Raw genomic sequence first — 17,949 nt, 5'->3', positions numbered from 1 at the left:
CCATTCCCAAACAAATAAACCGTACACCAATCCCTTTTTAACCACGAAACAAACTTTATCAATTCCTAAATTCTACATATGCAAAGTTGACTATTTTTGATATCCGCTCATATTCCACAGAAACGAGCATTTTTACCGAGTCCAAGTGCTCATAAACGATCGTTAACAAACGTGGAAAGGATGCTTGACTAAATTGCTTAGTCAACCTCCTCCATCTTGCTCTCGACAACGGGCTCCTCAGTGGCAGCCTCAGTAGCCTCAGCAGCGGGAGCAGCCTCCTCCTCCTCGTCAACACTGAGACCAATGGCAATAAGACGGTTGATGCGGTTAGCATAGGCATTAGGGTCATCAAGAGAGAAACCGGAAGACAGGAGAGCAGTCTCGAAAAGAACGTTAGTAAGATCCTTGACGGAACGGTCCTCGACACCGTTAGCCTCAACCTTGTTCTTCAACTCAGAGATAATACGAGACTTGGGGTTAATCTCGAGAATCTTCTTGCTGGCCATGTAGCTGCTCATGGTGGTGTCACGAAGAGCTTGAGCCTTCATGATACGCTCCATGTTGGCGGACCAACCGTATTGACCGGTGGTCAACAAGCAAGGGGAGCCGACGATCTTGTTGGAAACGATAACCTTCTCGACACGGTCACCCAAGATGGTCTTGAGTTGCTTAGCGAACTCCTCATACTCCTTCTCGAGCTTCTCGCGAGCGGCCTTCTCCTCATCGGTCTCCTCAAGCTCAAGACCGTCCTTGGTGATGTTGACGAGCTTCTTGCCCTCAAACTCACGGAGTTGAGTGACAGCGTACTCGTCAATGGGGTCAACCATGAACAAGACATCGAACTTCTTCTCGCGGAAGATCTCCAAGAAGGGAGAGTGCTCAACGGCTTGCTTGGACTCACCAGTGATGAAGTAGATGTTCTTTTGGTGCTCGGGCATCTTAGTGATGTAGTCCTCGAAGCTAATAACATCATCAGGGGAGTTAAGAGAGTTGTAACGAAGAAGCTTAGCCAAGTTTTGACGGTTGGCAGCATCCTCATGGATACCCAACTTCAAGTTCTTGCTGAAAGCATCGTAGAAGGTCTTGAAGTTCTCCTTGTCCTCGGCAATCTCGTTGAACATGTCGAGGCAACGACGAACAAGGTTCTTGCGGATGACCTTCATAATCTTGTTTTGTTGAAGCATCTCACGAGAAAGGTTCAAGGGAAGGTCCTCAGAGTCGACCACACCCTTGATGAAGCCCAACCACTCGGGAATAAGCTCCTCGCAGTCGTCAGTAATGAAGACACGACGGACGTAAAGCTTGATGTTGTTCTTCTTGCGCTTGGCCTCGAAGAGATCCATGGGAGCACGGCGGGGAACGAACAAGATAGCACGGAACTCAAGTTGACCCTCAACACTGAAGTGCTTGACGGCCAAGTGGTCCTCCCAGTCGTTGGTCAAGGACTTGTAGAAGGCGGCGTACTCCTCCTTGGTGACCTCAGAGGGGTTACGAGTCCAAATGGGCTTGGTCTTGTTAAGCTCCTCAGTCTCAGTCTTAGTCTCCTTCACCTTCTTGGTCTTCTTCTCCTCGTCCTTCTTCTCAGACTCGTCCTCAACCTCCTCAATCTTGGTAGACTTGTCCTCAGAAGCCTCCTCGGACTTCTCCTCACCCTCCTCAACGGGGACCTCCTTCTCGACCTCACGGGTGACAACCAATTGGATGGGGTAAGAGATGAACTCACTGTGCTTCTTGATGACATCCTTGATGCGCTTCTCCTCGAGGTACTCGAGTTGGTCCTCCTTCATGAAAAGACGAATCTCAGTACCACGCTTCAAGTCGTAACCGCTCTCATCACGAGTAACGGTGAAGCTGCCACCGGCGGAGGACTCCCAGATGTATTGCTCGTCATCGTTGTGCTTAGAAACAACTTGGACCTTGTCGGCAACGAGGTAAGCAGAGTAGAAACCGACACCGAATTGACCGATCATAGAGATATCGGCACCAGAGGCAGCAGCCTCCATGAATTGCTTGGTACCAGACTTGGCGATCACACCGAGGTTGTTGATAAGGTCATTCTTGGTCATACCAATACCAGTATCACGGATGGAAAGGATCTTGTTCTCCTTGTCGGGAGTGATACGGATGTAAAGGTCCTTCTCAGCGTCCAAGACGGAGGGCTCAGAAAGACTCTGGTAACGAATCTTGTCAATAGCATCAGAAGCGTTGGAAATCAACTCACGAAGGAAAATCTCCTTGTTAGAGTAGACAGTGTTGATGATCAAAGACATCAATTGGCTGATCTCAGCCTCAAACTTGAAAGTCTCAGTGGCCATTTTTTATAGATGGATGAATGTGTTGTGTTCGTAAGGGAATTAAAAAGTTAAGTTACAAAAGAACAAATAAACAAGAAGTGTTGTTGCTGTGGTTTTCAAGACGCGCACGCCTTTGTTTCGCTTAAATAAAAGTCGAAATTGTTTTTTGAATTGAGCTGTGGTCCTGGCGGGGGGCATGGCACGCTTTTAATACTTTTGCATCGTGTAACTCGAACATTCCATACCCTAACCCTGTGGAAGAGTTTGGAATGTATGGAACAAATAAAAGTGGGGTGCTGAAGCATCCAGAAGAATAAAGCGATTAAGCTAGAAAATGTGAGAGGCAAGAAGCGACAAAATCGGCCAATCAGGAACGAGTCGCGGAAAGAAAGTGGTAGACACGAGTGGACAGTTGGTTTCGGTGATCGGCCGCCAGAACGCCAAAAAAAAATGCAATGCGAAAAACGGCGTTTTACAGAAAAAAAAGAACGGATTCATTCAGTATCATAAACAACACAATCGTAAATTAGAAATTGTCGGGAAGCTAAGGACATCATTTCGTGACATAGAATGCGCAGTTCGGTCGCTCCACCGATCCCACCAGCAGTCTGACGTGTTGGGATGACGACATGCTGACGAGACCTGCTTGACTGTTGCGAACTTGCATGGCGCGTCTTACGTAGATATAAATAAGCTTATTTTAAGCGATTCAGCTGAAAGAAAGGTATGTGGTCGATTTTGCGAAATATCGACGAATCATAAATAAGACCGACAATTGTGTGCGCATGCAAACGCGCGTTTCGCGTTTGCAGAGAGAAAAAACAAAAGAACAGGAAAAGGTTGGGCATTTTGCGGCGTCGGTAGAGCCATTGAGATGAAGAGCAACGAAGAAGAGTCGGTAATACGTGAAAACAAAAAGAGGCTGTTACTTCACAATGAATGCTTCGTTGGCGGCTTCACCACTAGTGCGTTGCGCGTTTTCGTTCGCCAACGCTTGAAGCCATTGCGAACCTGCTGACTGGCGCAAGGCTTCGAGTTTGTGTCGGTACGATTCGCCCACGGTGGGCGAGAGGGCAGGATCATCTGGATCAATGGATGCGTCGTCAACTGTCATACACAGTTGACGGTTAGTGAGTGTTATGTCAACACCAGTGCACGAGCAAGGAGACGAAAGTTCAATGACTCGAGAACGTCCAAACTTCTTGAGACGGACGGACGAGTGGCTAGGATTGGATGGATACATTACGGCGTCGCCCGTCTTGACTGGAGTGTTGGTGTCGTTTGCTGGTGTCGCTACTGGTTCGGGAATGGTGTCATCGGCGATGGGTTGAACTTTGTCGATGAGGTACATTTTTTCCAACATGCTGGGACTTCTGCCGTCAAGCAGCACTTCGTTGGCGGTGGGTGATTCGCGGAAATAGTTGAAAATGGAGACACGGTGAGAGGTGTGTGTGCGGGTAAATGGATTGGGTGTGAAATACACATCTTGCAACGACGACAATCCGGTGAGTCGTCGCAACTCGGCAGGGTCGGTGAGACAGTTGTCACGGACATCCAACTTACGCAAGGTCGTCAGCGTTTCAAGACCAGACAACCCTGTCATTTGGTTGCCACAAAGAATAAGGTATTCAAGGGAGGGAAGACGATGATAAAGGAGATTTGTACATGAGGTAATACGGTTGTGGGCCATATTAAGAGAACGGAGATTAGGTAGTGAAACGAGAGACTCAGGTATGCTAGTGAATTGGTTATGACTTAAATCAAGAGAGACAAGGGAAGTCAATTGCAAAAGCGTGGACGACGTGAGCGAAGTTAGGTGACTTTCAGAGCACCGCAAGTACAGCAACTGCTTCCACGCGTGCTTCGGTAAATCGGTGTGTCGAGAAGTAGTCGTTGCAAGGTTTCGGAGAGAAGAAGAGGAAGAAAAGTAGCGACGGCGCGAAGAAGTACTGAGGCTGGATGGAGCGCGTGGGCGGGTGCTGTGCGATTTCGTGTGTGTGTATTTGCCTCCATCCATGGAGCAGGAACGCTTCCGCACATGCGTTTGAAATGTTTTTGTCGGGCTAGTGGGTGTAGAGATATTACCCGTACGACGACGAGCGGCAAGAGGCGATTGCTGGTCATTGTCCGAGTCGGCATTCGTGTTCGGCGAACCGTTTGGACTATTCGCCTGTGCACCGGTTCTCGAAGAGCATGAGCGATAGCGAAACCCATCAGCATCATCGAGGACCAGGTCAACAAGCACTAAGTCCAAATCATGCACCTCACATTGACGCAAGTTCAAATACTTTAACGTTTGCGACAAAAAGTCCCAACCTAAAAAACGCCGAGGGTCGTAGTCGACTATGTCTAGCCGCGACAAATTTTTAAAAATGCCAAGGGGAACGGCAGTGTCGAAAGGAAATTCCTCAAAACCGGCAATTGGAAGTGCCTTTTTGTTCGGAGACAGACGGAGTGCAGGCAGGATGGTGAAACAGGAGTATAAGTAACGCAGGTTGTGCAAGCGTTTTGCGCGTTTCCGCTCTTCCTGCGTGCCGCCGGAAAAGGCAAGCAACGACCAAAACGAGGCGATGGATGAGACAATGCTGTTCATTGTTGCCACACTTCGCATACTCATAGAGTCCGTATCAACCGGTTGATTATGAGAGCATTGTGAATTGAGAAACGACTCATAATTCTGGGGTGAGTCATCGCGTAGTGTTCGCATACGAACATCCAGACGGCCTACGTCCACTCCTATTTCTTCAAACGATGACAGTAGGTAGTAAAGGTGATGAGGAGTCAATTGTAGTTGCAACGGAGTGCTGAACAGCGAGTTTGATTGAGCTGACAGTCTGGCCAACCGAGGCTCATTCGAATGAATGAATGAAGCAAGGCTCCCGAGATACGCATCACCTTCCACGACCATCCTCGGCGAAAGTACTTTAGAAACGAAAAAAAAAAGGAATCCGATCCACTAAGAAAAGCGATCCAAACAAGAAAAAAACAGAGAACAACGGAACAAAAAGGAGAATACAGAATAATTAAGATAAACAGAAAAAATAGAGGGGCGGAAGAAACCGTGAAGAACGTGAAGAATAACGAGATGAAACTATGATTTTGGATAGGAAGAGCGGAGTTTTCGTTCCCAAAAGAGAAGTAGGCGTGAGGAGTGTTTCAATTGCACGAAATCGCTGTCAAATTATGTGCAAACATGCAAAAAGTCAGCGACTTAGGGGTCAGACTTAAAAAAGAGCTCTTTTTGGTCAAAATCAAAGCGAAAAAAAGCGAGCCAGGTGTAGTTCCGCGTTCTAGCAGGCTATTTAGAAGTTTTCACGTCGAAACAACGCGAATATAGGGTGAAACTAGGCGATGTTGCAGGTGTCTAGAGGCAATGGAGCTTGCAAGTAGTGGTTTCCACACCCCCACCAGCCCTGAATGATGCAAAGTGGTGGGGCGGGAGGACCCTGGGAGGTGGGATAGAAAGTAGGGGGGCACAGAAACTTTATGGCCCCTGTACGCTGTTGGGGTCAGCAGGTGATCAGAAGCTCACGTGTGGGGGGAAATTAACAATTTAAAGATAATTAAGAAATTTTAGTGATGTGTAGTGTGAACCCGTTATTCTATATACGGTATGCTAATGAGGTTCATAAATCCAGTTTAATGGAACTTAACGATTTTCTTAAAACGAGTTACAGTATCTCGTTACAATTCGCTATGTGTACGAGTAAACCTTCGACCGAGCTCTCACCCTGGTTTGATCACAGTAGCAAAAAGTGAAAAGAGTCATGTCGGATACGAAACCAGAGAGCTTTGACGACATCAGCGCCAGCTTCTCCGGTCATCTCAAATCTCATGGAAACCTGACTGCGGTCATCAAGTCTGTAGACATGGTATGCTGATTTTGTCTGGTGTCTAATGTTATGAACTCTATGTTTACTAACACAGTGTTAGTCCGAGGAAATGCAGCAGGATGCTGTGCGGACAGGTAAGGGAACGGGAAACACAGCAAAGTCACGTCATTAACATTTCCCAGCTCTTCAAGCCATCGAGAAGTTCCCCGTCGAAAAGGTACGTTTAGGCAAACTCTGTGCGCTTGCTTTTAAGCCGTTGTGAACTTGCTTCAACAAATATCATTGAGGCGTTCTGACTGGACACACCCCCTTCGCTTAGTGAGCTGAGAGCCTCGCTTTCGTGTCTTATTGATCTAACTGTTCGGTTAGGATATCGCTACGTTCATTAAGCGAGAATTCGACAAACGGTATTCCCCTACTTGGCATTGTATTGTTGGCCGTAACTTTGGCTCTTTTGTTACACATGGTACGTCTGCTATCCCTTTGTCCATACAACCATTAGACACTAACATTGCTTAGAGTCGCGGCATTTCATCTATTTCTACTTAGGGAACATTGCATTCCTCCTCTTCAAGTCTGGTTAACTTAATGGGAAGGAAGTAGCAATACGCCTGTGGAACAAGTGCCAGACCAGGACCAGAAAACCACACACACATCTAACTACAAGGATGCTGCACTAAACGACCGCACCAGTGCAAAGAAAAAAAATTAAACTTGCCAAAAAGGCTAGAAGATAGGCTCGCTCACTCTGCTTTAGCTATTAACAACGTATCATTTTTACTGCGGTACAAAAGGAGGGGATTGTAACAAAAAAGACTAGGGGTCTAAACGGACTCATGGTAAAAAAAAAGACAAACACCACGACAAAACTGGGCGACACTTGGTATTGCCGTTACGCATTAACATCAAGAACCATCCACCACCCAGGATGCTTGGTATCTAGTGCTTAGTCGGACGAAACGTTAATCATTGCAACGTCCTCAGGAACATCACGCTCCTCGTCCTCGGCAAAACTGTTCCTCCGTGCACGTTGGTTAGCAACACGAAGACGCTCCAAGTGCACGAGGTACTCGGACGAGGCCCCGGTTGTGTACACACCGGTAAACAGGCCGACTTCGAAGTTTTTCAACTTGTCGGTACTGCACGACGCGATAAGATCTTCCAATTTTTGGTAAATTACACCATCAGCTTTGATGACTGCGGCAACTTCTTCCTCTGTCTTGCCGTAAGCGACAAGATCCTTGCAGTCAGCCAAATCGATGCCGTAGATATGAGGGTGCGTAATCATGGGGGCACAGCTGGCAAGGTACACGTTACGTGCACCGGATTCACGAGCCATTTGCACAATTTCCTTGGACGTCGTACCACGCACGATACTATCATCAACAAGCAAAACGTTCTTTCCATTGAATTCCTGGGGTTGAACATTCAACTTCCGACGAACAGACTTGCGACGGATTTGCTGACCTGGCATAATGAAGGTTCTGCCAATATAGCGGTTCTTAATAAACGCCTCAACATATGGCAAATCGGCCGACTGGGCAAGTTGAAGTGCACTGGTTCGGGCAGAGTCGGGAACTGGAATAACGGCATCAATCTTGCTCTTGTAGTCGGGACCAAAACGGTCAATGATTGTTTGTGCAAGAGTCTTACCCATGTTCAGGCGCGACTGGTATACAGACAAGCCATCGATTACGGAATCAGGACGAGCAAAGTACACATACTCAAAGATATCAGGGGTGAAACGCTTGCAAGGAACAATTTGCTTGCAAAACATTTGAGGTCCAGTGTTACCGTCAAGCATGTCTTCACGGTTTGCCTGACGAATAAAGATGCACTCACCAGGAGCGACATCGCGGAACTTACGGTAGCCGAATTGGTTGAAAACAACACTCTCGCTGGCAAACATGTAATCCTTGCCAAAAGGGGTGTCGCGTTCACCAATAACAAGAGGACGGATACCGTTAGGATCGCGGAAACCGAGAATTCCAAAACCAGCAATCATAGCGACACAGGCGTATCCTCCATTAACGCGGTCGTACACACCGCGAAGCGCCTCAAAAATGTCGTCCTCTGCAAGACGGAATTTATCCAAACGCTGAAGCTCGTTGGCAAAAATGTTAAGCAAGAGCTCAGAATCCGAACCAGTATTGACGTGACGGTGAGCCTCCACGTCAAGGAAGTGCTTCAGCTCCTCACCGTTGATGATATTGCCGTTATGGGCCAAGACTAAACCGTAAGGAGAGTTGACGTAGAAAGGTTGAGCCTCAGAATTGGCACAGCTTCCCGCAGTAGGGTAACGAACGTGGGCAACGCCCATGCGACCGACCAAGTTACGAAGTTGGGGTTGACTGAAAACATCAGAAACCATGCCGTTGCCTTTGCACTGGTAGAAACGGCCACGCTTTCCAGCGGTGACAATACCAGCAGCATCTTGTCCACGATGCTGCAAACTATAAAGGCCCTCGTACAATTCAGGACAGGCATGACCCTTTGGGTCGGCAAGCATTAAACCTAAGATGCCACACATCTGTTACTCTTGTTAGAATCATTCAAAAAGCTGTTCAAACAGCGTGATACTTCGAACACATGAGCTGAAGAAAGTTCAAATAATTGTCAGAAAGTTCCATCACATCAAACTGCTAAATCAGAAGTCTAGCATCTAAAAGAAAAGGAAAATCATCATTCAATCATTCGCTTCCTTCACGGCAGTCGAACCTGGAGTAGCCGCGGCTCATTGCACCGATGTACCAATGCTCGGGTCTAACTTACGTTGCTGGACAAGCCTCGTCACTGGTCAGAAGAGAAAAAGTTTTGGTTTTGGAAGGTTCACGCGAACAGCAATCACGAGTGTGATATGCGTTGGGCAACTTCGTGCCGGGTGTTGGTGTTTTATATAGGCGGAATATAGCCGCGGATCTGTAAACGTTGCCGCGGGTATTTACTCCGCCAAGAGCATTTGCAAAGAGGCGAAAGATGGGCCTTATGTTCTAGATTGACTGAATAACGAATGGCTGTTCGCGGAGCCAAGTTTCAATTCGCCTGTTTCGGCAGTGCGGATTTGGAGGTGAAAAGTGAGCGGCTTTGATCCGCGGAGGCAATATTTGATATGTGCCGGTTTGCCATATATGTCGATACCCGTTCGAGAATAAAAATTGGAATGATTTTGTAATTTAGTTCTGAGTGTTAGATCATGTTATGCTTCTATAATAGGGTTTTCTTTTTTTTTTCATGTGTCGTTTAGTTTTTTCATTTTTCTTCCAGTAAAGCGGAGTTTTCTTTCACATGTCATTTTTAAAGTTTGTTCTAACTTGTTATTAACTCGCAAGTTGTATTTAATGCATGATAATACATCTTTATGGAGCTGGCATAACGATCTGGCCAATCAATGTACTATCGTAATTTATAGTTTCAGCGACGCGACAGATAAATGAATATTAAGCGATTTAAGTATAGTGAAAGGCAAATCAATTATAAATAAGATTTTGTTTATTTTAACCGTACTTGGACTTAATTATTGATAAATTACTGCAATTATGGCGCTATGTTGTTTGGTTGCGTAAAATATAAATCTTCAAGTGGAACAGATTTCTGTCATCAATGGGCTTATCTTACTCTCATTAAAAAATGCCGAATTAATGTTATTTAGAATGTAAACTGTTTTGCGCATTCTTCTGCAATGATTCATCAAAATGCTCAGACTGCAAGCCAGAAACGCATTTCAGACTAACTAAAATAATGGGTCGCGCTAAACTTGCATAATATAAACCGGTTGGGGTCAGTTTGATGGGATTTTCTAACTGTTATATATCACTAAAGTAAAATGAAATAAAATAAAATAAGAATAAAAATTTAAAAATATATATATATATATATATATTATTACTATTAAAAAGACAATAGTCGACTAAATGGAACAATTAAATTTAAAAATACTCTACGAAAAAAAAGTATCCTTACGTACATTAAGATTGCTATCCCCAAATACACCTAGGCGACGCAATGTTCCTCTGTTAACTTCAACATAAAGATGACAAACCACATTGCTCTGTCTCAGCATGTTTACTTAACAACCTCAAGAATTTTAGTACTTTAATAATGTCATACGCCACAACTATTTGAATTAGTATTTACACCGTCAATGGCAGGAAGGGGGTTATGTCTAGGGGTTACCTGTGTTAGCGCTTTTTTGGTCAAGAACACGAAGCTTTTGTGCTGAATCCCTATTAAATACACAAACCTTGCACAATGAAACTCGATTCTTTTGATAAGTCTGGAACATAATGTGGATGGTCTCGATGTAGATCCGAAAAGGCGGTTCTAACCATAAATGCCCCAAATGCCCGAACCTTATAGTGACAACCATTTAAGCATTACTAATCTCAAATAAGGTGTTCGCATACTTCAGCGCTTGTCACTGTAAATTGACCACGCTAGTCTCCGACAAAACCCAATCTAAACGAAAAAAATCCCGCGTAAGCTCTTTCATGTCGGAAACCCTAGAACGTCGCTTCTACAGATAGTAAATAACCTTAATGTGCTAAAAACAAGGCAACTTGTCTTTAAAATTCCTGCTAATTGTTCCCTACTGAAGTACGGATGCCAACTACAAATACTCTAAGAATATTTACTCGTATTCTCTACATTTTTCCTTCTGACAAATTCTGATTTCTATTCCACGGTTGAACATTCTCCGTATGCATCGAACGCGTGTCGTCATATAGCAAGCACTGAACAATAAAATACGTCACGTGTCTAGTGCTTATATAAAGCTGTTGCGCACATAATCTTGCATAATTCTTGCTATGGAGTATACGAAAGCATTGGGCTGACTCCTCTAGGCCGCGGCATTAAGCCGAGAAAATTTTGAACAACACAGGTGCTCTCACATTCGCGTATCCTTCTCTGGATCTGTACGACGTAAAGCCAACATGTCTTCTCTCTGGTTGCTTCTGATACACCAATGAATTGTTACACCACGGCTCCCCGGAATTTCCGACAAATCAACAAGAGTGACTACTGTTTAGCGATTGCACGGTCGTTTATGGGACTGTTTATGACTTGATTAGGATACATGTGGAGGAACTAAAGGCAACAGACGCTGACGTCGTATGACGCGCCATTAAAACCGGTCAAACGCGAAACTTTTTATGATCTTAGTGTCTTATCATCTTCCCACAGTGACAGTGCTATTTTGAAGATATTGCTTGCTTTATCGACAAAGATTTCTTTCATGCAAGTCTTTTTGCCTATCAAGACCCATACTTAAAAGGCAATTGCGAATTCTTGTTTGACTGTTTTTTATTATTCCCTTCACTGCACGCGGTGTGTGTCCTACTCATCGTCCACACGTGTTAACCGTCACCACAGTATCGCGCCATCTATTGCATAACGAATCGAACCGTTTAGTGTCATATCTGATCTAATTTCGTTACGAGCCTGTCACAACAAAAGTTAAAAAATTTTGGTTGCCTAGGCGTCTTCTTATTCGTCAGTGATCTGTCCCTTTGGTCTCAAGTCGCCATCGAGCACAGAGATTGGTCCTGTGTACAAGACGTGCACGCAATTCATTGCCTTTATTGGCAAAACGAAAATTCAGATTGAAAATTTGCTTCTTATATTTTGAATACTTTTCTGCTCCTTTACAACAAACTTGCACACAGAATTGTTAGTTCCCGTTCATTAGTGCTGCAATTCGTCTCCACGTTTCCTGTGCGAGTCCTCTCTCGTTTACTGCCTTCTTGGTACACCCGTTTCGGTGTAATCCTTTGAACTTCTCCGTTCTGTACTTATATTTTTTCCCCACAATTTGGACCCGGGTGTTAAGAGATATCACGGGAACACAATTGCTACCCCCAATCTTAATATTTCTTAAACTCTGCTAGGCAAGGCTACGTCACGATGCCCTCGAAAGATCCTACAGAAACAACAACAACCGATCTTGGGTCACATACAAACACGTCCAGCATTTCGCAGCACGAGACGAGCAACGACGAAACTGGCATTGCTGAATCCTCGTTTAGAGAGGACAATTCGCCCGTGCTCGGCGCTACGTCGTCGGGAGACGCGAAAAAGAATGGAGTTCATATCCGTGCTGTTTCTGTCGAATCTGACGAAGAGTCTGTAGATTCGGATGCCGAAGAGTCAAAGACCGTTGACGATGAAAATGCCGCTGGCGTCGAGGACTCCATCTATCCCGAAGTTCGCGCCGCTGTACTTCCCTACGATGACAATACACTTCCCGTAAACACTTGGCGAACATGGGTCTTGACCACGATTTTCGTCATTGTTTTTGCTGGTGTGAACCAGTTCTTCGTACTCAGATACCCCTCGTTGTCCATCAACTTCATTGTTGCACAACTTATTTTATACCCCGTTGGTAAGCTTCTCGACATGTTACCCAATTGGCGCATTGGTTACGGCAAGTATGCCTTCCAATTGAACCCAGCGCCCTTCAATGTGAAGGAACATGCTACAGTGACTATCGCTGTGTCTCTGACTTCCGCAATTGCTTATGGCACCAACATTCTCAGTGCTCAAACGTCTTTCTACAACCTTGAATTTTCTTGGGGCTACAAGATTCTTCTCATTTTTACTTCCCAAGCCCTCGGCTATGGTTTTGCTGGCCTTACTCGTCGCTGGATTGTGTATCCTGCAGCCATGATTTGGCCGCAGACACTTGTGAGTACTATGCTGTTCCGTACCCTGCACGGTGATGGTGTCGATGCAAACGGCACCAAACTGAAGCCTGCTAACGGTTGGACCATTACTCGTTATCGGTTCTTCACTTATGTTATGGTGGCTGCCTTTATCTTTTACTGGTTCCCTGGTTTCATCTTCACTGCGCTTTCATATTTCACATTTTTGTGTTGGATTTGGCCCAAGAGCCGTGTTGTCAACCAGCTGTTTGGATATAACTCTGGTTTGGGTATTCTTCCCGTGACCTTTGACTGGCAACAGGTCGTTTACAACAGCAATCCTCTTGCCTCTCCTTGGTGGGTTATTTGCAATACGTTTGCCTCAGTCGTAATCATTTTCTGGATTGTCGTTCCCATCCTTTACTACAAGGGCGTTTGGTTTTCCAACTATCTTCCGATGCTCTCATCAACGACATTTGACAATACCGGAACAAAGTACAATGCGAGTCGTGTGCTTACTAAGGACCTTTCACTCAATGAGACTGCCTACAAGAATTATTCGCCGCTTTACATGCCCATGTCGTACAGTATGTCCACGGCACTGAACTTTGCCGCCGTTACGGCTATTTTCACGCACTGCTTGCTTTACAATGGAAAGGACATTTGGAAGCGTTTGCGCAATGAGCGCGGTACGCACGAATGTATCCACCGCAAGTTGATGCGCCGTTACCCGGAAGCACCACAGTGGTGGTATGGTGTTCTGTTCATCGTAATGTTCGGTTTGTCTATTTTCACCATTCGTTACTATAACACCCAGACTCCTGTGTGGGCCTTTATCGTCGGTCTGCTTATTTTTATTGTCAATTTCGTTCCTCAAGGCGTGCTGGAAGGAATTACCAATCAACATGTCGGTTTGAACATCATTACTGAAATGGTTGCTGGTTACATGCTTCCTGGAAAGCCCATGCCGAACTTGATGGTCAAGTTGTACGGTTTCATTCCTATGCGTCAAGGTCTTGAATTCTCCCGTGATCTGAAGCTTGCTCAGTACATGAAGATTCCTCCACGCACGCTGTTTTTCGTTCAGATCTATGCAACTTTGCTTGGTGCACTGACACAAGTCGGTGTTCAAGAATGGATGCGCTTCCACATTCCCGACATTTGCAGCTCTTCTCAACCTAATGGCTTTACCTGTCCTAATGGCCGTTCTATTTACAACGCTTCTCTCATTTGGGGTGCTATAGGCCCCGCAAAAATGTTTAATAAGGGTCACCCATATTTCCCTCTTTTGTTTTTCTTCCCCCTTGGTGCTGCTGCACCTTTCCTTACGTACGCTCTTCGCAAGCGCTTCCCCAAATCGTGGTTGGGCAAGCTCAATGCCCCCGTGTTCTTTACCGGCCCTGGTAACATTCCTCCTGCCACGGGTATTAATTACTCGTCATGGGCTATTGTTGGTTTCATTTTCAATTATGTTATCCGCCGTCGTGCCTTTGCATGGTGGCGCCGTTACAATTATGTTTTGGCTGCTGCTATGGATTCAGGTGTTGCTGTTGCAACCGTCATCATCTTTCTGTGTGTCACATATCCAGGAGGAACTCTTAAGTGGTGGGGCAACACTGTCTACAAAAATACTTACGACTGGAAGAGTGTTCCCTATCACAAAGTCGCTACTAATACAACATTTGGCTATAAGAAGTGGTAGTTTGCCTATCCAGCTGGGCTGTCTTGCCAACATAACATTTTAGTTCCTTATTTATCGGCAACTCATGCACTAAATGTTTCGATTGGCCGAAACTAATGTGCCCTGTTTAATTTTCTTTATGTTGCGTGGGATCGCACATATTGTTTTCCTGTCATTCTACTCTTGTTTCTTCGTTATGATTTGTTTACTGTACTTTTACCCCGGTTCACATTATTTTCTCTGCATTGAGGGTACGAGACTACATTCTTTTTCTTGTTGTCGATCTCATTCTGTTAATAATTTTTTGTACATAATGAAAAGATTTGCACAACGAACTTTTGGATTTAAAAGGTCGACTATTAAGATCAACGGTGTCCTCGGTTCAGATGCGTAGTTCGTAAGTGTCCCGATGGAAAAGAGCGACAATGGTTTTATGCCTTGAGGGCCCATTTTAACTACGAAAACAATATTATTTTCGTCTCAGCAAACCATGGCTCATTTCGATCACTTATTAAACTTTAATTTAGTCTTGTGAAAGCTTCACATATTCACAAAAAAGAAAATACATAAATACACAAATTAAATTATAATATATTAAATTATAGTCTTACAGAAAAAAAAAATAAAAAAAATAAGGGGAATAGTCTTACACAGTTCATCTTTCTCCAAACCCAGACAATTACCTTTCCTCTTGCATAATAATACTTTGCTTAACATCCTTTGCTCTACTGTTTTATAATGTCCAACCTAAACCCATCCTTCTTCTTCCTCTTCTCCCCCACATGCTCCCCCACTTGACACCTTGTTACAGCGTCAGTACACCAGAGTAACAAGAATTCACGTTTGGCTCCCCAAGCATTTACCAAATATGTCTGTGCTTTATGAAGCCGTGAAATCACCTCTTTCTAATAATGCCGCCAATTTAACTGCAAGCTCTGGTGGCAGGGCGCGCTCGGGTGTGTTCAACTCTATTCCAACAGAGTTTCAGGCTGTTGTTTTTGCTGGTTATGGTAACAGGTAAGCATTTCGTTGTCGACTATACATTCGTTTATGGACTGTCTGCCGGTATTTGAAACCGTGTTGTTGTTTGACTGCTGTTTTTAATTGTGAAGATTTAGTTCACCAGTCGCAGTGATTTTTTGTTACAGCTACTAATGGTTTCATTATGTATAGTTTATATCCATTAACGGGTGATGATGTGCTACCAAAAGCTTTGTTGCCTATTGGTAACAAGCCTATGCTCCACTATCCTCTTCAATGGCTCGAAGTTGCCGGGTTCAGTTCTGTAATTTTGGTCTGTATGGAAGAAGCACAGGCTCACATTAATGCTTGGCTCCGTTCTGGGTATGAGGGTCATCTTCGCATCCACGTCGAGGCTCCTTCCTGTGCCAATGACTCCTTGGGAACCGCTGATGTTCTTCGTTCCATCGCCCATTTAATCAAGGTACGACATTTGAAATAGTGCTTTTAAATCGCCTGGTAATTTGTTGTGAATCTCTAAACTAACGTGCGACCAGACCGATTTTCTGTGTCTTAGTTGTGACAGTATCACTGATGTTCCTCCATATCAATTGCTTGACTCTTACCGTTTAAACAACCCAGATGCTTTAGCTTTGTTTAGTCATGTACCAAAGCACGAGTATGTCACGTCTCTCACCAAAGAAATCGACGAAAAACTGATTGTTGGCTTGGAGGAATCATCAAGTCAGTTACTTTATAACAAGAGTTCCGCTGACATCGATTCTGACGTCTCATTTCGCATGTCTTTGTTGTGGAAGCATCCTCGTATCACATTAACTACTGCTCTTGCCGATACTCATATCTACGTGTTCAGACACTGGGTTCTGGATCTGCTTAAAGAAAATGAAGAGCTTTCATCACTCCGTGGTGATCTCTTGCCTTTGCTTGTCAAAGCACAAAATCAACACTCTCTTGCTGAAAGAAAGGGTGTGACAAAGTGTATGTTTTTCTTTTTCTTTTATTTTTTTACTCTACTGTTATGACTAACACAGTGCACGCTACAGTCCTCGTGGATGAGAAAGAGAATGACAAGCCTAATGCGCGGAATTTGAAGGTTAATGTTTTTATTCCTGAAAAGGGCGCTTGTGTTTCCCTTCGAGCTAACAATTTGCCCAACTACTTTGAGATCAACCGTATTGTAAGTGTTTACTGACAAATGCGGGTGAATGTAGCGCAAATACTAACTTAACACTAGGTTGCAAAAACAGCTCCCGAACCCAAAATCGTGGATGCCAACGTGTCTAAGCGTGCTGTCGTCGGTTCTGACTGCATGGTCAATGAGGGTACTTCTATTGGAGACCGAAGCAACGTAAAGCGCTCAGTTATCGGCCGTAACTGCACTATTGGAAACGGTGTCGTGTTGAGCAATTCAATTCTGATGGACAACATTGTTGTTGGTGACAATGTCCGTCTTGAGAGCTGCATCGTTGCTTCTGGTGTGACCGTCGGAGCAAAGTCCAAGCTTCGTGAATGTGAAATTGGCGTGAATCATGTCGTCGAAAAAGGCCGTACTGCTAGAGGCGAACGCCTTGTCGACATGGAAAAAATTGAAACGGATATTGATATGGATTAAAGATGGAGTTGGGAGCGATTATAGACACCCTCAGTTTCGCATCTCTGTTTGATTTTTTGTTATTTAAATAGAAAGGATTCTCCAAAAGATAGACGAAAGACAGACGGAAAGAACTGACCGCATTCTTTTCCACTTACCATCCAGTGTAAGGCAACAGCCATATGAACCAAAAAAGCTTCATCTAGCACTACACAACCCATCAAATCACATAACATGCAAACCGTACAACTCAGCGAACAGTTTCCTCATTCATAACCACCATTTACTCACAACAAAGTACATCAAATTCGTGTCATTAAATTACAAGCAAATTATACTACCATCTAACGCTGTTAGTAACCCATATACAAAACGGTAAACATTTCTCGAGCTTGAAACTTCATTCAGCGATCTTGGTGAATAAAAGTGTAATCACAAATTCATAAGCAAATAACTCATCACATGAAGTTCCAATACCAAGATAAACTCAATCATACCTAGCCAAATACAAAATTGGTCCCTGCAAATTGAGACTGTTCATCGAAGAAATCACTAATACAGTTAGAAGAATTGTCCTTACAAAAACAAAGGATGAATAACAATGTGTCTCTCACTGAAAGTTCAGTAAATAATCTGTCGCATATTGACAAAGCCCATGTGGAACCAGGCGAGGATCCGAAGCGTTTGTCTCTCAATCGCAAATTATATCATCACAAACTTGCAGGAAGGAAACACAGTGTCTCGTTCTTTTTTCTTCGCACTTAAACATACCAATTCGCAAAAGGACCAGGATGCCCAGCAACTGCTTATTGGAGACCACAAATGTTGTGGTTGCTGGTTTGTTGCAGGTTCATACAGCCAGTATTTATAACAAAAAAAAGCCGTCCCATAGTAAGAATATACATCTTTATACACAAAAAAGTAACTATAA

At 44.3% G+C, this 17,949-nt stretch overlaps 6 protein-coding genes across 6 annotated transcripts; 3 read left to right on the top strand and 3 right to left on the bottom strand.

Moving 5' to 3' along the window:
- Nucleotides 1-34: 34 nt before the first annotated feature.
- Nucleotides 35-2,532, bottom strand: SJAG_01664 (hsp90-like protein). The gene has a single exon (XM_002172878.2). It carries the CDS (start codon nucleotides 2,313-2,315, stop codon nucleotides 198-200), a length of 2,118 nt encoding a protein of 705 aa, XP_002172914.1. The 5' UTR covers nucleotides 2,316-2,532; the 3' UTR covers nucleotides 35-197.
- A 233-nt stretch (nucleotides 2,533-2,765) lies between these two features.
- On the bottom strand, nucleotides 2,766-5,801 carry SJAG_01663 (hypothetical protein). Its single transcript, XM_002172877.2, has one exon. The coding sequence runs from the start codon at nucleotides 5,200-5,202 to the stop codon at nucleotides 3,220-3,222; it is 1,983 nt and encodes a 660-aa protein (XP_002172913.1). The 5' UTR covers nucleotides 5,203-5,801; the 3' UTR covers nucleotides 2,766-3,219.
- A 191-nt stretch (nucleotides 5,802-5,992) lies between these two features.
- Nucleotides 5,993-6,880, top strand: SJAG_01662 (dynein light chain Dlc2). The gene is made up of 5 exons (XM_002172876.2): nucleotides 5,993-6,166; nucleotides 6,228-6,261; nucleotides 6,310-6,344; nucleotides 6,497-6,593; nucleotides 6,647-6,880. Exons 1-5 carry the CDS (start codon nucleotides 6,062-6,064, stop codon nucleotides 6,709-6,711), a joined length of 336 nt encoding a protein of 111 aa, XP_002172912.2. The 5' UTR covers nucleotides 5,993-6,061; the 3' UTR covers nucleotides 6,712-6,880.
- On the bottom strand, nucleotides 6,821-9,041 carry SJAG_01661 (amidophosphoribosyltransferase Ade4). Its single transcript, XM_002172875.2, has 2 exons — nucleotides 8,900-9,041; nucleotides 6,821-8,657 (listed from the first exon to the last, which is right to left on the bottom strand). The coding sequence occupies exon 2, from the start codon at nucleotides 8,655-8,657 to the stop codon at nucleotides 7,074-7,076; it is 1,584 nt and encodes a 527-aa protein (XP_002172911.1). The 5' UTR covers nucleotides 8,900-9,041; the 3' UTR covers nucleotides 6,821-7,073.
- Nucleotides 9,042-10,887: 1,846 nt separating this feature from the next.
- On the top strand, nucleotides 10,888-14,748 carry SJAG_01660 (glutathione transporter Pgt1). The gene has a single exon (XM_002172874.2). The coding sequence runs from the start codon at nucleotides 12,029-12,031 to the stop codon at nucleotides 14,465-14,467; it is 2,439 nt and encodes an 812-aa protein (XP_002172910.1). The 5' UTR covers nucleotides 10,888-12,028; the 3' UTR covers nucleotides 14,468-14,748.
- A 466-nt stretch (nucleotides 14,749-15,214) lies between these two features.
- SJAG_01659 (translation initiation factor eIF2B gamma subunit) lies at nucleotides 15,215-17,936 on the top strand. Its single transcript, XM_002172873.2, has 5 exons — nucleotides 15,215-15,463; nucleotides 15,620-15,890; nucleotides 15,964-16,405; nucleotides 16,471-16,604; nucleotides 16,662-17,936. The coding sequence occupies exons 1-5, from the start codon at nucleotides 15,315-15,317 to the stop codon at nucleotides 17,037-17,039; spliced, it is 1,374 nt and encodes a 457-aa protein (XP_002172909.2). The 5' UTR covers nucleotides 15,215-15,314; the 3' UTR covers nucleotides 17,040-17,936.
- The last annotated feature ends 13 nt before the right edge of the window (nucleotides 17,937-17,949 follow it).

The sequence above is a fragment of the Schizosaccharomyces japonicus genome, assembly GCF_000149845.2.
Source record: "Schizosaccharomyces japonicus yFS275 unplaced genomic scaffold supercont5.3, whole genome shotgun sequence".
NCBI lineage: Eukaryota > Fungi > Ascomycota > Schizosaccharomycetes > Schizosaccharomycetales > Schizosaccharomycetaceae > Schizosaccharomyces > Schizosaccharomyces japonicus.
The sequence above is the reverse complement of the archived record's forward strand: the minus strand, read 5'-3'. Positions and strand labels throughout refer to the sequence as shown.